Source organism: Acanthochromis polyacanthus, chromosome 16 (genome assembly GCF_021347895.1).
Source record: "Acanthochromis polyacanthus isolate Apoly-LR-REF ecotype Palm Island chromosome 16, KAUST_Apoly_ChrSc, whole genome shotgun sequence".
Classification (NCBI taxonomy): domain Eukaryota; kingdom Metazoa; phylum Chordata; class Actinopteri; family Pomacentridae; genus Acanthochromis; species Acanthochromis polyacanthus.
Window position 1 is genome coordinate 6,225,241 of NC_067128.1, and position 22,334 is coordinate 6,247,574.

The window sequence follows — 22,334 nt, forward strand, 5'->3', positions numbered from 1 at the left end:
CTGTTTAATAATCACATTTTTTTTAACTTTGTGCTGATCTTGAAGAAAAGACAAACAACATGGCAATTTTTTAAACTGGTTTATTGACATGTGTATAGCGATTGTCTGTGCACCGGACGATTACAGAAGAATATGTTATAAAATAATACAAAATAGCTGTACATAACACAGATATATTTAAAGGAATGCATTGTTAACTGTGAGGTTTTACGCTGTATAATACATGTCGGCTACTCACTCACCTGTGACAAGGCGAGCTCATAAAGTTGAGGTTGAGGTTTCGCCATCTGGAATAAGGGTTTAACTGATTAAAAAAAACTAAATTAGGGAAGAGCTTATGATGTTACTGGTGGTATTAAACTTCTCTAAAATACTCTCTGAATCTTTTCTAATCTAAAAACAAAGAAAATTACGTAACTAGAATCCAAATGAAGAAGTAAAGTAAAATTAAAATGAAAGAAAAACGAGCTGAAAGGAATATTTCAGGTCAGAAGCCGATGAGGGTGCTGCAACTGTTCTCCATCCACATGCCAATGGTGTTACATGTTGTACTGTTTATATATATTTATATTTAAAAGCAGGATTCACTGGATTTGGTGTGATTTGTAAAGGGCAGACATGTTTTTCGTTAAACCCCTTTCTATAGAGACCCGTATATGGCTGACCTGTGGTGGCTCCACTGTACTCCCTCTGTAATCTGTGCATTAGATGTGCCTACTCTCACATCCGATGCGTGTTTTCAAAGTGTATTCTACCAGGTTTCCTTCAGGCTTCGCCAGCTGTGAGTCTGAAATCACTAATCCTGAGCTACAGTAAATTATCAACACTACCGTCCGCCAAGTACAAATCTTGTATTTAGACTTCAAATGAGAACACATCACATTCTGAAGACAGCACGCTGACTTTCATTAGCTTTAAATGTTCCACGATGGGCCTAAATACAAAAATGTAAACAAGTGTTGAGCGTCTTTCTCGCAGTGAATTGGTTTTGGTGGAAAATATTCGCATAGTAGTACAAAGTGGGGTTCAAGAGGTCTCATTCACAAAGATCTATCAAGTATGAGGATTTCTTATTTAGGCTCTCTTTTGTATTCTTGCTTTCGAAAGTAAAAGAAAAACGACAAATCAGAAGAAAATGCTGCAACTGTTAGGACTCGGAAGACACTTGGTCTGTGACAAAAACTCTCTCAGCATGAATAACAAGTTGGCAATCCACCGTGCAAAGTTTTTCGAGTATGTGTAGTGTACATACTGGATGTGTAGCACATGCAAGCTAGACACAATTTCCGTGTGAGTGTGTATTATCAATTACGTCTTCCATACTTGAGGCTATTATTGAAAATGACCAGACTTTTTTTTTCCAGCTAGTTCACCAAGCTACACCATAATATTCAGTTACAAAAATAGTATCACAATATAGACCATTCAATATGAGCACCAGGGAAGGCTAAATATAGCCCGAGTATTTGGCTACATTCATTGTCTGGGCAATGTTTTCCGGTAGCATTGTGTGTAAGTGTGTGTTTGTTGGACACAGTGTTGGCAATGTTTTCTCACTCACAAGCTCTCCTACATCTACCACACGATTATATTTGGAAACATACAGAACTTGCTTACACTGAGTAACAACAAAAACCAATTGTCGGATAGAAAAATAGTCAGTTTTTTTGTTAACACTGAACATCTAAAAGAATTCCCCCCGCTTCCCCCAAATAAACCCAGCCCTTCCCATTCACTAACAAAATAGTTCATCTTTGAAACAAAAAAAAAAAGATTTTCTTTTGAGGTTATATAAGTTCAAACCTACTGACCCACGAACATAGACCCTGTTCAGCATAATTCAGTAACCAGAAGTGTGTTCAAATTACCAACAGAAGCATCAGAACATGTAGGTTTTTTTCTATGACAATTCCAACTGTGGTAATGCTCTGCAGCCTAAACATGCTGATTTCTGTCAGCATAATGAGGATAATGATACAGTTAAATCCAAAATGATTCATAATCATGCCAAATTTTGATTCAGATTGAATTTTTATTTAGCCAATAGGTTTCTTCTGGCCTTAATTGACATAAACGAGAGACAAAATACGGTAACGCATCGTGTTAGAGATGCAGACAAACTGATGTTTTCCTCCTCTTTTCTCTTGATTCTGTTTATGCATTATGTTCCCATTATGTCTGACTGAGAGGAGAGTATTCTTGGGGTTGAATTCCTCTTCTGTCTTTCCAAATAACTCCATATAAATCTCATTTTTCAACTCAAAGCTTGCTTCTTTGTCCAGGTGACTTTTTATATGTCTGTTTTGAAGAATGGTCTTGAAGAAATAAAGTCTCCTGACTCGCTGTCTGAGATGTTGCTACCAGAACTGCTCACATTCATCAGGACGCTTTTGGTGCTGATCTTTGGATTCTTCTTGGACTCTACCATTCTTGCAAGCACAGGGGTCACTTCTGGCTTCCTACCAGCCCTCTGAGGTTTTCCCACAGTGTGGAACTCCTTGTAATTTTGGATGATGGCTTGCACTGTGGTCACTAGCACTTGAATATGGTTTTATAGCCTTTCCACGTCTTGTAAGGAAATGGGAGGTCCTCACTAAGCTCTTTGGTTTTAGCCATGACTTGCAATCGACCAGTGACTGACTAGAGAACTACTGCATCTGCTGTTTAGTTTACAGTGCATGAAAACGCTCTGGAACTAGCAGAAATTACCGAGACCATTTGGAATACGACAGAAATGAACACTTTATCGAAGATTAGCAGCAATTTCAAGGAGTATGAATGAATTTGGACATGTTGTTTTATGTAAAAATGTACAAAATTACATACGTCAAATTAGCCTTAACATCTGTAACACAACATCTGTCTCTGTTACCAATTGATATAATTTCCAGTCAGAAGAAACCTATCCATCAAAACAAAAATTCACTCTAAATCAAAATTGGCATGTGTGAATCGTTTTGGATTTGACTATACATGTGGAATGAGTATTAAAATGCATTTCAATGATTTGGTTGCTCATCTTTAAGTTATATTTGGTTACACCACACATACTTGGATCACTGGTCTGAGACCTTGTTTGGAAATAAAATAAGTGATGGGATTGAACACACCTCTGGTTGAGCCCTTAACCTGGAAACCATTTCAGCCACGTTTGAAGGGACTGCTGACCTAACACTTGGCTAAACATAGCGCAACATCTAGCTTATCTATGGGAGTGCTATTATTGCTTGAGAGGGTTGTGAAGTGGAGTTTACCCAGTTTCATTCCCAGCCTTTGTTTATCCTCATTCTGCTTTATAATTAGGATAAGATCTCCGGCATGCAGCGTTCCCTCTGGTGCTTCAGAGCTAATCAGAGAGTCGGCAGGTTTTCTTTCCAACCAAATACTACACAAGGGATCTCATTTATCTCATTTACGGGGGTGTTAGTGCATAGATTTCACACTTAAATGACATGTCTAGACAAAAGATGGAAACTGCATATACTAAAAATATCCTGATCTGTCCTAAAAACGGCGAACAATTATCACTATGACATATAAAATGCTGAATGGGAGCACAAGCCTCTGACCCAACCTTGTGATCTCCCACTGAGAATAAAGCTAAATCAGCTTGTCTTTCAGGAAGGAAAATATGCAAATCTATAAAAGTGGACTTGATGTGAAATATAGATGAAGGTGGTTTTTGCAGAAGTTGAGGCCAAATGGATTAGTTTGCTGCAACCAATTAAGAACAAAAGACATTCAGCGGCAGCATTTCATGTCGACATGTTTTAGAACCTAAGATGTGGTGAGATTTCAGGCCAAGAAGTGCAAGAGGTGGTTCTTCATCAAGTGAAGAACACATAGACCTGCAAGAAATGCAGGCTAACTGAGAAACAAGGCCATTCCTTAGTTACAAAGTGCGATCAAAACGTCCTGAGACTCTGCCTGTTCAGCATGAATGGAGAGTGATGACCACGTGTGCAACATGTGCGAGCCGTAATGAGTCAGGATGCAGAGTAACACCGTGCTATGGACATCAGGACCAGTGGTACATGTGTTTTTGTGATCACTTAAAGGTGCACATTTTCTCCCTGGAGTTCAAATCGGAGCAGAGTGCAAACGTCACATTCTGTGTCAGTCAGCATTCGGATGATTCAGCATTCTTATGGAGGATCACTGTGGCGACCACAAGTGGGTCTGCGGCTACCACTAAGAGAATAAATGGTGGTTTAAACAGCAGAAGAGCTGCAGTCTCCGAGACCGGAGAAGGAACGTCAGGTCAGGAGCACCAAGAGTCCACAAATTCACAATGTTAGTCATCTCAGGGTCACATCACATAATATGGTCAACACTCGGGATGTCCAATAATCGCGGCCCTCTATCAGTATAAAAATGTAATGTCAGCTGTTTGAGGCATTTTTTTAAAATGGCCATTTTTCCATAGCTTAATTAAAAAAAAATTATGTTGCAAAGACAATGTTTACATTTGGAAATCATTGTTGCATTTTAGAATGTATCCAATAGGGCATCACATTAAAATTAGGCATGATGTGTTAATTCCCAAGCGTAAACTAACCGTGACGTCACCCGTTGGTTTCAACGACGAGAAAATAAAGCCCGGATTTTGCTACTTCCTGGTCGACGTTTTGGATTTTTTGGAGCCAGTGACGTAAAAAGCGTCATCAAACAGACTGGATCGGAGAGCAACTAGGGGCAGGATTGGCTGAGGACTCTCTTATCCCGCCCACGTTTTACCGCAGAGGCTTCTGTTGCTGTCTATCAAGTATAGCCACGCCCCCTGGCTCCGCCAACTTTAACGATTTATTTAAAATTCAGTATTGATTTATTTTAAGATCGGCCACCTGATCTCTCATTTTGACCATGAAAACTAACAGGAAAAAAATCCTGAGCTGTAGAACATCAGTCTATCAAATTTTATTTTTTCCAAAAATGAATTGGGGTCTATGGAGCAAAAGCTTTTTGGAGCCAACCCTAACGGACGGCGTGATATTGCAAGTTTTTGACACTTCCGGGTTGGCTTCAATTCTGGAGCCAGATGCTACGTCCACTATATATCCAGTCTATGTTAATTCCATATCAGGAGACATGTGATGTGACCTAAAATTAATTTAATAGCCCACATATATCGGTATTGGTTGATATTGGAATCAGAAACTGAGAGTTGGACAATATGGGCATATTGGTTATTTGCAAAAAAGTCAATGTCGGACATCCCTCGTCAACACCTTATTACAATATACTATGGAGAGAATCCTAGTACATCCTACAATGCCATTTGAGTAAGAATTCACAGAACTGTGCACCATGAATTTGTCAGTATGTCAAGGCAGAGATCTACTGTAAAATATTTGGTGCAAACGATCTGAATGCGATGGCATGCAGATGATTTCAACTGCACTGTGTCACAATGAGGTGATTATGCACTTAAAACAACACAGTCGTTCTCTAACCAGATCTACTTTGTGACTTCATTTTGTCCCCATTTAGACACAGGCGGTGCTCGACTTGCTTACAGAACGTGACTTTGATGGAGTGTTACAAACATTGCCATATTTAAACCAGGTATGGTTTTCGATTGGTTGATTGTTTTTTTATGGCACAGACCTTAAACGCTTTGATCGCACCTCATATGTGCAAAAAGCTACTTGCCGTTTTATACTGTGCAAGGTGTCTAATACTGAGAGAAAGGTTTAAGCCTGATAGAGTAGATAGTTATGAGGATGTGTTTTAAAAACGTTAAGCAGCATCGTTTAGGCTCCTGGGTAAATATTTCTGAGAACATCTTCAGCTGGCATTGTGGTGGCTGGAATTAAAAACCTGAGACTCCTGCATGACGGAGGACTGGACATCTCTTAGAATTTAGAAGAGATATTCTCCACAAGGCAGCGCTGATTATTCTGCCATGTTTTTGTCACCTATCCACCTGATCTTACACCAACTAACAAGCTCTGAAGGATAAACAGGGGCAGGGATTCTTCATCTGAGCTACATTCAGTAACACAACGTTGCAGAGTGTTGTTGTACACTCAGACCGTGAGAGTGCAACACCCATAATCTAATAGTAATCTAAGCACACCACATTGTTATCTTTCCACACTGACCAACGTTTGCAACATGAATGAAGCTCAGGCAGCTTCTTGGTATTGTGATAGTGGTTGTCTCGAAGTGCTGATTAGTCAATGGGGCCCTGGAAGATGAGCCTCGTCCAGCCGGGGGAGCTGAGGGCAGTGGAGCAGAAGGGGCAGACGGGTCTGAAGGCGTGGGTCCCGTGGGGCAGTGGAGTCTCAGCCCAGTACCTGGCTGTCCTCTCTGAGCAGACGTGACCACATGGCACAAAACCGTGAGTGGGAGCACCGGCGTCCACGTACACCGCAGGCTCACAACCCAGCCACAGGGGCACATAGGGGCCCACGCTCCTGCAAAGGGGACATTCACGACGGACCGTGGAGCTCTCGCCCTCTCCTGGATCCTCCTCTCCTCTGATCTCTGGCCCCAGTCGTGGCGTCCGTGGACGTGGCCGCAGGCAAGGTAGACCCAGGGCTGACGCTCTTCAAGGCTGAATCAACAACATCAATAGAGTCAGTAGTTTCAACAGGATTTTTGTGGGTGGATGTGTGGAATTAAATACAAAAAACAAAGTAAGAATTTGCTCACAGGGACTTCTAAAGATGGAAGTAAATTAGCATCATAATAGGAATGTGACCCCTGGGGTCATCTTCAGGGTAGATCTAATGGTTTATGTTTCTATTAGTTCTGTAAGTGGCTGCCTAATGTAATCAGCACCTGTGGCACCCAGTGGGTTCTCAGGTTACTTAGTGCTGGCCGTAGTCTAACCAGTCTCTCTGGTTTACTCCTCAGGCACCTCACACCAGGTCTCATTAGGCTGTTTTAGTTCTTCCTTCAGGATTTGGTTTGCACCTTACAACACCACTGATCCCGCTGATTCTCACAAACCAAAATTGTTCTGGTTAATTTGGCTTTAATTTGGTTTGATTTAATTGAATAAAAACAAGCTTTAATTCCTACACTTCGTATGTCTTCCCTTTTGTTGTGGCCTTTTTGAACTAGATCATGACAGGAAATAATTGGTATATTTGAAACACTAACTGACATAAAGCTGGCTTTTGCAGGAACTTGTAGGACGTTTTAGGATGGCCAGAACCTTTTTGCATGTTCCAAATGCAAGAATCTACACTTTAGAACCTCTTTTAGGGCTGTTTTTAGGTGGGCAGGGTTTGAGTGGCATTTCTCAGCCCTCTTGCCCTCATCGAGCAGCAAACATCCCCATCAACAACATAAAATTTACCATATAGGCTAACATAACAGACCTCTGGTGCTCTATGTCCTTCATACTAGTAGTAATAGCTAATTACTATTTGCCCTTGTTTTGGTGAAGTCTGAGTAAATTTTACATTCTAAGCTGTTGCATCCTGCACTACAAAAGAAACAGAAAGCCTGAAAGAGCTTATTATGTGTAGTGTAAAGCTACCTATAGTTTGCTGTGGTTGTGTCCTACCTGTGGCTCCGTGGCAGGCTGGGGAAGGCCAGTGTGCTGAGGCCTACAGGACACTGAGGCCGGGATGCGTTAAGCTCCTGACGAAGAGCCTCCAGGTGACGCAGGGTTGGAGCTCGCATGAGCCCCTCACCTGTGCGCCACAACAGGGTGGCCCCACACAGATCAACCAGAGAACCGTCTCGTAGCGCGCTGCTCTCTCCCTCCGCCTGAAGGGGATGTATACAGACGCACACTTACAATCACAGTAAAAGCAGTCGATGTATAAAGTCATAAAGGAGCAGAACCTGCAGAAGCTCACCAGTTTGCCCCGGCTGGGTCCAGAACGGGTTTCCCTCAGAGCATAAACATCTCCACAGACGGAGATCTCTCTCCACAGACCCTGCTTGGGGTCCTCTGGGAATCCCTCAGGGTGCATCACTAGAACCCCATTGGTGGTCAAACCGTCCATGTGTCCGTCAGGATTTTTCCACTTGGTTGCTTTCTCCTGTAACAGTAAAGACAACGAAGAAATTTAACTGTGCCACTATGGATTCATACAAGCCAAAACTAGAGTGTTACGAGTCTGAGACAAAGCTAGGAACTTGAACATGCCAAAATTCTACCTTTTAATTGTGTGTATGTCATAATTTCTCAGGATTTTGTCATTTACTCTCGTACATTTTGTCTACATTGAACAGGAAACGTGTGCTGTTTGCAGATGGACAGTTCCTCTGCTAGCACACCAGCAGCAACATGTTTTATGTCAGTACTAGTCACGGTAAAGAAGCGCAAATAGGAGTATGGTGGAGGATGTAGATGAAAAACCTAAGAGGAATCCAAGACAAGCTTCTAATGCTGTAGATAAAAAAGAAACTTCAGAGGAAGCCTAATGAAGAAAGAGATGGATGGCGAGGCATACGTCATAAACGCGAGTCGGCAGGGTTTGTATAATTACTCTCACTGCCAGAAGGGAAGGTTTAAATCACCATTACAGTAAAAAGGGAAATTGTACTTTGATGAACCTAAACCTAAAATACACATTCACTAGAAATGTCTTGTGATGGATTATCAGTCCACTCACCCCTAGGAAGATATTCTTGGAGGAGTCGAAGCCTGCGGCGTAGATGCGAGCGGTGTAAGGAGGGTTGCGTTCACACACCACTCTGCAGGCGAAACGGGAGATAGTGCTGGGGGCGATGGAGGGGTCCTCCCCTTCCTTTCCCCCTCCAGAGGTGTCGGTCACCACGAAGTCAATGGGACTTTCTGTGGAGCGTCCGATCTGCAGGGGACGAAAACACAGCTGTAATTCATCCATTATTCTAGAGACTATTAACTGAAATAAATGTCTATGGAAAGGAAAATTAAAGTATAGCAGGTTTCTGAAAATTTCCATACTTAAATATTTTCTCTGGATATTCATACTTTTAATATTGTAAATGATTTGGCAGAGACAGTTCATTTTAATGGATGTAAAACAAATCTGTGACGCTACAATAAGAGCAGAACCTTGTGGCTAAAAATAGACTTTCTTACAGATATTATGCACAAGCCTTTATTTTTAATGGTCACAGTTCTGAACCAAAATAATCTTCCCACTGTAGAAATTACTTTGATGGCATTACATAAGGGTGTATTTTGGGAGAAACTCGCACGTGATCTCAAATCTAGGATTATTTTTTGCTGCGAATGCGGTCGCCTTTGAAGGAGGATTTGTGAAAACGTTGACCTTGTTTTCTCGATTTCCTTGGTGTGTTACCTGGAACATGTCTGTGTTGTTGTCATGGCAGTACTCCACCACCACCGTCTGGTTACGGGACAGTGTGAAAGAGATGCTGTGCTGCCCCCTGCTGTGCACCGCCTGCAACAGCAGCAACAAGATGTGTTAAAGCACTTTTTTTGTGAAGCAATTTATCACTTTCTAGACAACCCAAATGCTTGAATAAACCATGTTGTTACACAAAATATAATAAGACATATCTAGATTCATAAACGTTGCATTAAACAGGATTTTAACTCACTCAGAATGGGTCTTGGGGGATAAAAAAATAGTCTGTGTGACAGTCAGTGTAAAGTCGATATGTCTGCGTTGCCAAATCTGACAGCAATCTATGTCTTTTCCTGTTATTTTTGACAGTTTGATGAACAAAAACGAATCTAATAACCCCTAGTAAATAAAACCCAAATTAGCAAAACTGTTTAAAGAAAAAGAAACTGCTGTTTTTAGTCTCAGTTCTTATCACTTTAGCGTTACTGATTTTCCTTTGGTGCTGGTTAAAACATGTTTGAGAGAACCAAAAACTCCTCAATATCCAGTTAAAGTTAGAAGTGACATCACTGACGATAATCTGATGGTGGCAAAACATTAATTTGTCTTCATTTTATAGATGACAACACGTGTCAGTCGCCAAGCAATCATGCATTCTGATGCAGGAAGACACAGCACACAAAAGGACCGACCACATACGCCCAACTTCGTGATTAGTCATCCTTCCTCTGGCACATTTTTGAAAGACTCACAGGAAGGAAACTAATGCCGCACACAGATAGAACACGAATGCAGACCTTGCTGTCCTGTGGTGTGTTGAGGATGTGCACGGCGCTGGGTTTGACACCGTTAGCCTTGGCCCTTCGGTACAGAGCGAAGCGGCTCTTTCTGCGCCCACGGTCTCCACTTGGAAGAGAGCCATTGTACCTGGAGAAAGACGCACGAAGCACAGGAAGGAAACATGAAACAAACAAGTCCTCGTTAAAGCCGGGGTAGGCAGAAATCTGGAAAAGGCAAAAAAAAAAGCCTCTTTCTGTTATCAGCTCCTCCCACCAGACGAGCACGGGTGTGTAGACATGCTTCATATACAACACAAGATTGATGTAAACATGAACATAAACATGGATTTGAATAAGATACAGCTGCAGCTAGCGAAAAAGGTAATATTCGACTAGCATGAACAACATATACTACCTTACCAACCACTACAGTGTGCTTAACTATGACATTTAAATGAAGTTAGCAGCTTATTTGTTTACGAGAAGAACAGCGAGCTCAGATTATAGCTGCTACTTGACATAACCCTGAGCTATGAGTACCAATGTTGATACAAATTTTAACCCTCTGAACCTGCATGTTGCTTTGCGCCGGTCATTTTTTTTCTCTGCAATGTAAAGTCCTTCATCTCTATGGAAACAGCACAACCATGGCTAGAAGGAGAAAGAACATAAAAATATCCTGTGCACAGTATGACACAAGTTAAGATACCATAAATGACACAAGAACGAAAAAAAATTAGGTAGAATTTCTTTGATTACTAATAATGACAACTGAAAAAAAACAACTTGCTTCCCACTTTTTTCAAGTGCCAACAAGTGCTACCAATGCTGTAAAACAGGTGGTTCTAAATACGGTAGTTATTTTAGTTCAGTCAAATAATCACCGAATTTTTGTCATCTGACTGTTGGTCATTGCAGAATCCTGACTTCTCAGCTGCACCAAAAGGAGCTGAATTTTTAGGTTTTTTTCTTCAGGATCTGGCACTAACAGTTTAAAGTTTTCAATTAGTGATTTTGATAAAGTATCACGATATCGCGGGGAAAAGTGTCACGCATGATTACTTCAAGGACCGTTGAAAAGCTAAAAAAATCTCGAGATACGTCTTGTTTTATGGTTTCTGTCTTGAATAAATGGTGTAGTTTTTGTGATATTTCTTTTAAGATAACATACCTTTCAAACCTGTCAGCAGGTTTGGGGGTTCAGTGGGTCAACCAGTGGATTGTCAGAATCGCTATCAAACTGTCCATCTGATTTATTTGGTTTGTGTCTGCAGTGTAGGCAGTCGTTGCCAATGCTAGAGTAGCAACTTTTCCTGCAGGATTTTTGTGCACTGAATCAGCCAATACGACAAATGCTCCAAAAAACAGAAGGCCAATAGGTGTTGCAACGGCCTAATTTCCTCTCCGACTACTCATTACAATATGCTGAAAGATTATTATGGAAACTACCACAGCATTAGGCATCTACACTGGACTACAGTACATCTCAGAGACCATAATGTACACACACATTAGCTCCATCTTTACAGAGAAACCCTAATGGAGGAAAAAACATTCATCGCATTTAAATGTCATCTTTTCAAGTGCCGCTGAGGTGCCACTACGTCTGCTGAAATAACTGAAATTCATCTTTACGGCTATATGACTGCACATACCTCTGAAATGAATTAAAGCAGCACGTTCGAGATGCTCGTGATTCACATTAAACTGCTTAACCTCAATGAAAAGGACAACCAGCACTTGATCTGAAGGCCCACGTTCACCGGAGACGAGCTTCACCTAACCTCCTTCTCATGTAAAGCATTTATACAGCACAGAATTACCTCCATGACATCACTGCACAATTACATTAAAGCTTTGATGATGTGCTCCAGCTAGGACTTTGAAGGTATGCGTTTATTAATAGAAGCGGAACTGAAAATTCTGATTCTTCGCATGAGAGTGGTAAATAATAAATTCCAATCCAGACACTGATGTTTTATAATTCACTATCAATCTTTTAATTATGTTAACTCAGCTCTGGTGCCGATGAAAATCCTGAGTTTCTGCTCCTATTTTTTAAATTGTGAAGCCAAGTCGAATGACAGACACTGAAGAAATCTTAAGAATCTTTACGCAAGTCAAAGTTTTAATGCAGCAATGTCAGAATTCCCTATTTTAGACATAATTTGAGGGCTCCAAACATGAGAAATGTGAGAGGAAAGAAAAAGAAATTAAGTTCTGATCCACAAATCTTCTTTCATTTTTTCCTCTAATCTTTGATTTTTGACTAATATATTAGATCACTGGAATTTTTACTGAAATGTAAGAAGTTTACACTGAAAAATCTCTTTTTGGTAGAGCTCAGAAGCATCTAACATGTGAGCCAGACAAAACACGGCTTTTTGGAAGCAGCTGCAAAAGTTAAAAGTGTGCTGCACGTTAAAAAAGCTGTCAGATAAATGTAGTGAGGTAGAAAGTTCAATATTTCCCTCTAAAATGTAGCGCAGTTGAAGTATAAAGTCGTACAAAATGGAAATACTCGAGTGAAGTACTTTAAAACTGTACTTCAATACAATATTTGAGTAAATGTACTCATCTCCACCACTGTCAAACAGCAGTTTCACAGTTTGAGTTCACTCAGAGGGCAGTACGCTGGTTTTAGGCTTTTCACTAATCAGCGGGACATGGTTCTTATTAAAAGCATTCAGAGGAAACCCAGCAGGCAAGAAGACCATAACAATCTAGACAATAACTGTCCTTACTGGCCTTCAAACCTGATCAGATCAGAGGGCATCTGGTGAGTCTCAGTTCTGACCCGCCTCAAACCGAGGGTCAAAGGATCCACTGTCTGCTCCGACAGCATCGGCACAGCCAGGCACTGAAACCGGGATTGATTCATCAAAGCTCCAGTGTTTCCAAAAAGAAAATCAGCCAACAGCCGTCGTGATAGATTCTAAAGTAACTCATCAAATTTAAATGAAAAATTCTACCTAGTTGGATGTTTTCAAACAGGAATGAGCAGCATTGGGCTTCTAATTTTTTTTTTTAACCTTCTTTCATGGCTTCTCTGCTGCCTTTAATGTGGGCCCTAACAAATAATTCAAATAATTGTTTTGATTGGATTATATTGCAGAGGCAGCTGTTTTTACTGAACTTGGGAAATCCAGTTGTACTCACTGTGCGTATTTTATCCTAAAGGCAACTGAAATTGTAAATATAAACCTATTTTACTTACTCTTCTTTTAGTTCATTCACCTGGTCTTAAATCTTAACAGCTAACCCTGCTTTATGGGGTTTTTTTTTAAAGAATTTTGACTCATTTGTCTTTGAGATACTTTTACTCCCAATTTTATTGAAATTTTCTTGTATTTGTTTCCCTACATCTTCCATATATTTGGGACTTTGCAACTTCAAGTATAAATGAAACGTTGATGGAAATGTTATCTGCAATAAAATCAAAATTGCAGGAGCTGCAATGCGTGGATAGAGCTAAAATTTATCACAACGTACCATTATACACGATATACAAATAAGAGAACAAGTTTGGTACACACCACTGTATAAAGTGGAAAAGAAATAGAAAAACTACTATTCCCGCTAAAATCATCACTCATACCATAATATCTGTTAAGATAAACCCAATATGATTTTTTTTATATCATTCAGTCTACATGTAAATGCAGGACCATCCAAACAATCACTGTAGAAGTACAATATGTGGTTATCATTTATACAACAACTTGGCAAACTGCATTTAGAATCTACTCAAAATATAAAACGGAGCACAATGATACACTTCTAAAGTGTTAGTTATGAAATTCAATGAGTAAAATTAGGAACAATATTTAAATGAAAGTACAGATTGAAGCCTGAATCGAAAGAGAAACCAGTCACTTACTTAACGCAATTACTACATCACAAAGACGGCAATTTAGGATACGTGTTATGCAGCACGTCTGATCCAGCTGTTAAACTGTCAACTCAGTGGATGTAGAAACTCCTACAGTCCAATCAGACACGTGCATTTATACCAATTAAAAAGCCGAAGGAAAATAATGAGCCAGAAGCAGCATGGGGTGTAAAGAAAAGCAGCACTTTGGCGGTACAGGATTATCTCATGTGGGAAATAACAAAGTATTGTGCAACATCTGCTGTGAAACACTCCCCACATAGCAAAGCAGCACCACAAACTGTCATCACTTCAGAAAGCAGCACAGGCAGCGAGGTGACGAACATGTAGCCAAAAAGTCAAGCGAAAGCAGTGATGCTGACTGCTACTCAGAATGAAAAGTGCTCACGAAGGCACCGTAATTAAAAGCGTAAAGCCCTACCCTGCTGAAGACAGGGCTGCTTTCAGAAACTCCTCTTAATGCTGAATAAGATAAACAATTCCCCTCCCGCACATATTTCACTCAAGCTGGCTGAGAGTGAAAGAAAAACGTTGAGCTGAAAAATGTGGATTTTTATCAGTTATTATTTTGATAGTACCTCATGTCATAATGCTCCACTGACTGGTAAATCTATCAAACAGCCAATGTTGAACAGATGCTTCACTTTAACCCTTTGAAATCTCCTAACCTGCTGGCATTTTATATTTTTAATAAATGTTAAAATTATACCATTTATCAGGGCCAAAAACTGTAAAAAGAGAACAAAACATCAGATTTATAGCTTTCCAATAGACCTTAATCTATCATATAGAATCACATGACGCGCAATTCTGTCAGAAAAATTAAGCAAATCTAGATGTAAAATCAGATTTTGTCAAAATAATTTTATTCTACTTTCATGTCTCACTAAAAAATGGCCAAAAATAAACCTTTCACACTGATCAAATTCTGTAAAAACAAACAAACAAACAAATCCAGCACTCCTCAGTGCACCTGAAATGTTATTAATGACTTAGCTGTGACCAGCAGTCACATGGCAGAAATTCATAAACTACTCGGCTGAACTGCAGGCAGTGTTTGCACAGAATAGAGAGGACACAAATATAGAAACATATTGGAAGTGTAAGTAATAATATATCTATACAGACACTATATTTCCCAGTACTTGTAACATGTGGGCACATCAAAAAAATGTTTGTAAAATAAATAATCAAAGAAATTCCACTTTTTTATAACTGATTTTGTAGCATTATACTTGTGTCATACTGCACTGAAGACATTTTTGAGTCCCCACTACTTGTAGTCAGGGTTCATCTGTTTATACAGAGGTGCAGGACTTCATATTACTGTGGAAAATGAGAATACAGCCAGGAAAATGTGTCAGGAACAAACAATATCCAGACTGATTTCCCCAAATTGATCAGCCCTATCAATTTCTGTAAAAGGCAAATGGATAGACAGGAAAATGCTTGTATTCTTTAATATTATCTTGATATTTTTTCTGTAGAAGAATTTCATTTAGTTCGTTGCAAAAAAAACTGCAAACTGGTTTTGATGTTTAATTTCTGAGTGTGTCTGCAGGGAAGTTTGTTGACATCATGTATTTTTAATGAGCTGTACTTCCAAGAATTTCAGCGCAAAAATAAATATTCCTGAGGTCAGAGCAGGGCAGTGATTTCTTCTTCTCTGTTTGTAAAGGTGGTGCCCGGTAAAAGACACATGACTCAGTGCTAACCTGAGCCCTCCATGGCCCGGCTTGTCACTACAATCTGAACTGTCACTGATAGAGAAAGACTGGGTCAGGGAGAGGAGACACAAGAGGATGGAGCTGAAGATATGAAGCAGAGTGGAGGATAAGCGGGCACAGGAGGAGAAAATCAGCTTAGAGAGAGAGCGAAAAGCAGAAGGTTGACCGAAACAGACACAGAAATGCAGTCAGAAGCTATCCTCAGGATGAGAGCCAGAAAAGCTAAACGAATGGAGGAAGGCAAAGGGCATGGAGAGGAAGCAGAAGGTCGAGGGGAAAAGGCCTGTGGAGGAGCGGCTTTGTAAGGTACGATTAAGGGCAGCTCTGACCCGCATCACGCATGTGCACACATCATAAAGCACAATATGAAATATTCACTCCTTCTGCCCCCAACACGGGGTTTATTTTCGTTGAGGGCAAGTCACCGAGGAGGCCAGCCTCCCTGAAAGTCAGCACTCAGCAAAACACTGGAGGGGACTGGGTGAGAGACTGCGACAGAGACCGTGGGCATAAAAAAGATGCATGTGTGGGGCGTAAATACATGTGGAGGACACGTTCGCATAGTGATGAGTCGGTTATGAGTGGGTCGAGCTCAGCCGGGCCGCTGGACGGGGCAGCGGTGTGCACGGCGTCCGGTCTAACTAAAGTAATGAGCGATGGCAGGCAGCCACTGCAAAGATCACATGGCCTGCAGTGAAGCAGGCATCGACCACACGGGCATGTGATCATCAAGGCTGACAGATGCAGAGTCAAGCCACAGTTGCACAAAACACGCCTGGAAAGTATGGTGTCAGTCAGGAAGCAGCAGAAAGAACAGCCTGTACTTACACCAGCTACCTGCTGTATGTTTGGGGACGGAGGAGCTGGTCATCGCTTGGAAAATTAACAATAACACCAATTTTAATGTCTGTAAATCATTTTACACAACAGAATTTCACTTCAATGCCACACAGAAGCCATTAAACAGCCTTCAGCTCATCACTCCAGCAAAGCAAACCACCAAACCTCAATGGCTGCAGTTTTAAAGTGAGCTAACACAAATGCATTTCCAGCCCTAAATGAGCCGCGTTATGCCGCACACCGCAGCTTGTGTCTCACTTGCCAAGAAAACCTTAGAAACAGGCCTCCACTATCACTTCTTCTCGCTTCCTCATTCTGATCTGTGCATGTAAAAGGGACCGCTGTGTTCAAACAGTCAGATGACGAGGAGGAGGACGGCTAATCAGTATTCTGATGCGGGCGGGCTCCAGCCTTCCCAGCTCCATGTTCAGCCGGAGGGAAGGAGATAGGCCATTAGGTCAGTTATCTTTGGCTTACACAGGAAGCTCAGCGGGGCAGGAGGGAGGCCTGTGCGAGCCTGGATGTGACTCTGTATACATGTGCGTTGTGGCATTTCTGGTCCCTGCAGACCCTGCACAGTGTGGAGGCTGTAGGGGCTGGAAATGCTGTGGAAGCTGGTGGCTGTCATCAGCACATCCTGCCTACTGTGGTGATGTAGAGGGGCTTTTCCTCCTCCTCCGCCTCCTCATCCTCATCATCCTCCACCTCCTCTTCCTCACTGCTGCCTGGCATGGATGGTCATCTGGCTTTATTAATTAGTAATAACAGCATGAGAGAGGAGGCTGTGAGCGAACATGCATGCATTTTTCAGACAATGATATCCTCCTCAGTCCTACTTTTAGCAATCCTGCACAGTATGACATCATTGGGATTTGCAGGCTGAGCCATCCAGCGCTGCTTTACCCCCCACTACAACCATTGATGAAAAGCTACATCCGTAGTAGCCATATGTACTGTGACTACAGCATATTTTACACTCAAAAATGACGAAAAAAACAAAAAAGATGCATTCATCTTGAGCATAAACTTACTTTACAACATTACTACACAGCCATTCTGGCGGTAGAAAAGGCTGCAATGTGGAATAAATGAGAAAGAAGCTCAAAAATGTGGAACCATGACGAGTTTAATACGTGAAAAGGGGCGATTTTTGTGCAGTAGCATAAGATTAAAGCTCAACTCTCACATCTTCTGTTGGTTTATTGTGCTGATGGAGCCGCTACATATTTAATTTGCCGAAGCTCTTTTTTTAAAGAGACTTACCCCAAAATGACCAATTCGCCGTATTTTACCGGGTCTTTAACGGGCACATCATCGTCTCCGTCTTTTTTCGGTGAATTCATCAGACTGGACTGCTCCAGAAGAAGAGGAAAAAATGTAAAAATTAAAAAAAAAGATAGAGAGAGAAGAGAGAGAGACGCGTCCAATGCCAACAGTGGTGAGATAAAACAATGCTAACACGCTCGGAACTGTAAAGGGAAGTGGTGCGGAGGTTTGTAGTCTATCAAAGTTTGGCCACACTCGGGTAAAGTTTCTCCAGACTTCTTGCCGTGTGTTTCGGTTTTTTAATCCTGTGGAGGAGCATCTTTTCGCGGCTTTAATGCCCGTGTGGAGCTAGTTTGTATCGCGACAAATCTGTTCAGTAGCATCGGGTACAACAACGGCTAACGGCAGGGAGTGGCGCGTACCATTCCATATAGGGAAGGATCATTCTGTGTCACACTTAAAAACAGTTTATAAACCACATATTTCAGAAAAAATAATTTCAGTTTAATTAAAACATATTTTTAAAATATTCTACTTATGATTAGAGCAATGGAATATAGCCATAAGTGAACATGAAAATGCGCTTAAAAGGAGATCCCCCCCACTGAACAACCAATGGTCGCGTCTTTGATAGAAGCTGGCTGGTAGAATAAAACGAGGCGTTTGGAAATACCCGCATCCCCAGACATGCAGAGGCGTCCTGCTATATTTAAAGTAATACGCTGCGATACTTGATTTTTCTTTAAATATGCACAACATATATCGATGATTTTTATGGGTCATTATGGAGTCTGACGTAATGAGGGGCTTCGGGGGGTGTGGTGGAGGAGGAGGTGGTGGTGGAGCTGCTGGGATGTGGGTCACCATTGCGCCCCAGACCAGACGACACCTTCCTCCTCATCATCCTCTTCCTCGACGTCTCATGTGGGAGTTGGGAGACAGATATAGGCCGGCTGGAGAGGATGCATGCGTCTCCCTCACACACACACACAAACACACACACACACACACTACTACACGCACGAAAAGTGTAGTAACGCGTCATGTTGTGGCCACATGAGGGCAGTGCATTTGCAAACTTTACAGTATATGAAGTTTTTTTTTGCACTAATTTCTGTGTATAAATACAGATTTGCTATTAGGATCTGGAAATACTGAAGCCCACCCCGCAAATCTTTAGATTCTAACCTCATATTTGCACCATTTTAGAGTTATTCTACAGCAAAATGGATATAAAATGTAAGACAATGTCCTCTATGCTCAGGCGATCTTCCACAGTGAGATGAAAAATGGTTGTTTCCTTATATAATTTGACAGTAATTTGTTTTAATTGACTCTTTAATGCAACTAGGATCAACTGTGTCACGTTATATTCCTCCAGACTAACTAAACTAAACTAAACTAACAAACACATCATTTGGATCTGGGCCTCTTCATAAAACGTACGATGCAGCTTCTGCATTGCATTAAAATGAAGTAAAACCGTCTTATATCCAGAGACAGCAGATAAGTCTACAAACATGATTAATGACGGAGGAAAGAAGAAAAAACAAAACTTCGGGTAAACAAATGGGTTTTCAGTTTGGGGACTTTTTCTGTAATTGTTGCTTTTGGCTCATTTAAGCATTTATTGAAATGTGAGAAGTTTGGAGGGAAAAATCACTATTTGGTGGAGCTGTTAACAACTCATAGACATCTGTAATGTGAGCCGACTACACACTGCTGTTTTGGAAGAGGAATGGTTTAATCTGTCACTCTGTTTAAAACTTGATTTATTATCCACTGTGAAAAATCTGCATTTTAGAAAGCTGTAGAAAGTGTAATGTTTCCTTTTGAACTGTGGTGAACAGGAGGAAAAAGTAGCATGAAATGAAAAAACACAAGTACAAGATGCTAAAAAATGTACAATGTTTGAGTAAATGTACTTAATTTCTTTCCCAAACTGGTTGATGAACTGTGCTGTGTTCCAGTCTAGACTGTTTTTCAAGGTGACGTCGTACAGTTTCCATACGTATTGTGACCGCTGCTCATTGTTATTTTATGAGACTAGAAAGCAAAACCTTCGCTGCAGGCTTTTTGGACAGAACCCAGAGTCTGGGTGTCAGTAACAGAGTGTGTTCCTCTGCCTTCATCTGCGATCTGATTCATGTTCTGGCCTCCTGGAGTAACGTGCATCGACATGTACGGAGGCTAAAAGGCGCCACACTGCACTCTGCGCGACTCTCCGGAAATGTTGGATGACATCAAAAAACATTTGCCTGTTGCAAATTTTCAGATGACTCACAAGATAACAATGCGAACAGGGACGCTGTCAGGCACATTAAAGTGATGAGTCATGAATGAGCTAAAGCAGCCACACCCTTATTTTATGAATGACAGCCTGCTGCAGAGTAACTAATCAACCGGCTCCACTGCTGACTCACCTCTTATGGGTCTACAGAGAGCACAGCAGAAGTTTCACCTCTTGCATACTTTTCTTCTGAAACTGGATGGACCAGATGTGTGTGAGTGCATGTTTTAGTTGTTCTCCACACACCCTCTTCACTCGCTGCCTCCCAAATCCTCTTTCTCCTGCTCTGTCCTTGTTTGGCTGCGGTTCAGCATTAAAACATTTCTTGGCTTCAGTAAATGAATCCTCACCGCTCTCCTTAATTTACACAGTTTACGGCCGAGGTTCCAGTTTGGGGTTATTTACTCGTCTGGTCTGAACCAGGAATGTAAAGAGTCCTCTGAATGAATACAAACCTGCTCTGTATCCGATGACAACTGTATATTAATGATCATCAGTCGTCATGCAGTGGATACATCTTCTAAATACGTCCTCCAAAAAAGCATTTTTCTCATTGTGCCTGACGTTTACACCACAAATCGATGCAGAAAAGTCACAAATTGGTGCATAAAAATCACCAGAATGCATAAAATGAAGTGTTTCATTCTCAAAATTTCCTCAGGGAGGACCAACAGATGCCTCACCAAATCTGTCTCCTCCAAATGTTCCAATAGTGCTCTTTTTAATTAGAAATAAGTCCTGAATGCAATTAAAAAAACAAATATATGCTGTTCTCTAGAGCCAGAGATACTGCGGAGTGGAAAAAGCACTGAGAGTGAATAAATATTTCCTTTTTGGATCAATAATGTACAAATTTATGTTTCATATTGATACACTTATCAGCAACAAACAACAACAAAAATGGGTATTTGTGCAGAAACACATCTATTTTTAGTAGAATAATGCCTAAAAACTTGGCAAACATTGATTTCTTTTTATTTGCAAGTTGCTAATTTGCAAGATGCAGCCAAACACAACTTCAGCTGATTCAAGGCTAATGTTCAAAATCCCATATGCATATACTTAATTTGAGAAAACTGCTTTTGATTTTTGTGCTGCACAAGTGGAACATTTTATAGCAAATGTTAAGACTTCAGACTGTACCTGTAGGTCAGTTTAAACCAGGACTGCCAATTGTTTTGCTTTTGAATGCAACTGTTGAATGAATGAAAGCTGTGTTAGTGCCATCAACCATTGGCTTTATATTATATTTGTTAGATTTTGGCAGACTATAAAGATATATTTACTTGAAATTATATACTTAGCAACATATTTTTAATATACCAAGTAATTTCCAAGAAAACTAAGAAACACAGAAATAGCTATGTTCTAAATTGACATGCATGCGTGGGCGTAAGCTTCGTTTGAACTTTCAGTGAGACACACTCGTTTTTATGCACCAGTTTGTTCCTTATCATGCCAATTTACTGCGGAAATGTCGTGAAAACACAAAATTCTGCCTTGCATTTCTGGATATTACAATTTTATCCTATTCTTGTTTACAAAACTGTGAGGTTGCTCAGATTGTGAGTGAACAGCAACTTGCAAGTCCATCCACAAATAAATTCTCAGTTGGCTAAATATCTGGGCTCTGACTCGGCATCCAGAACTTTCACCCTGTTGTCCTTAAACTATTTGTGTGTAGCTTTGGCTGTTTGCTTTGACTTGTTGTCTTGCTGGAAAACAAATCTTCTCCCAAGTGGCAGTTCTTTTGCAGACTGCATCAGATTGTCCTCCAGGATTTCCTTGTATTTTGCTGCGTTCATTTTACTCTTTAAGGCAAATTTGCAAGCCTTCCAGAGTCTGTTGCTGAGAAGCGTCCTCAGATCATGATGCTGCCACCACCATGCTTCACATCATGATACTGCCACCACCATGTTTCACAGTGGGAAGGCTTTATTTGTGATGATATGCAGTGCTTGGTGTCTCAGAAATATAGTCTGATGACCAAAGAGCTCAATATTGTTCTCATCAGACCAAAGAACCTTCTTCTACTTGACTTCAGAGTCTCAAACATGACTTCTGGTAAACTTTAGTCAACTCTTTCAACAGTGGCTTTCTCAAGATGCAGTTCTCTTGCAGACCACATCAAATTGTCCTTCAGGATTTTCCTGTACCTTCCTGAATTAATTTTACACTCTACTTTTGCATGTATTCCAGGGTCTGCGGCTGAGAAGCATCTCCACATGATGATGATGCCACCACCATGTTTCACAGTGGGATGGTGTGTTTGTGATG

The 22,334-nt window shown here is 40.9% G+C and overlaps 1 protein-coding gene across 1 annotated transcript; it reads right to left on the reverse strand.

The window, feature by feature from the left end:
• Nucleotides 1-64: 64 nt before the first annotated feature.
• LOC110964019 (E3 ubiquitin-protein ligase pellino homolog 2) lies at nt 65-18,177 on the reverse strand. The gene is given in 8 exon segments (XM_022212589.2): nt 65-6,457; nt 6,460-6,559; nt 7,520-7,725; nt 7,818-8,003; nt 8,580-8,777; nt 9,255-9,356; nt 10,061-10,190; nt 17,765-18,177. Coding segments are annotated over 8 exon segments (1,284 nt in total). The 5' UTR covers nt 17,845-18,177; the 3' UTR covers nt 65-6,175.
• Nucleotides 18,178-22,334: the final 4,157 nt, after the last annotated feature.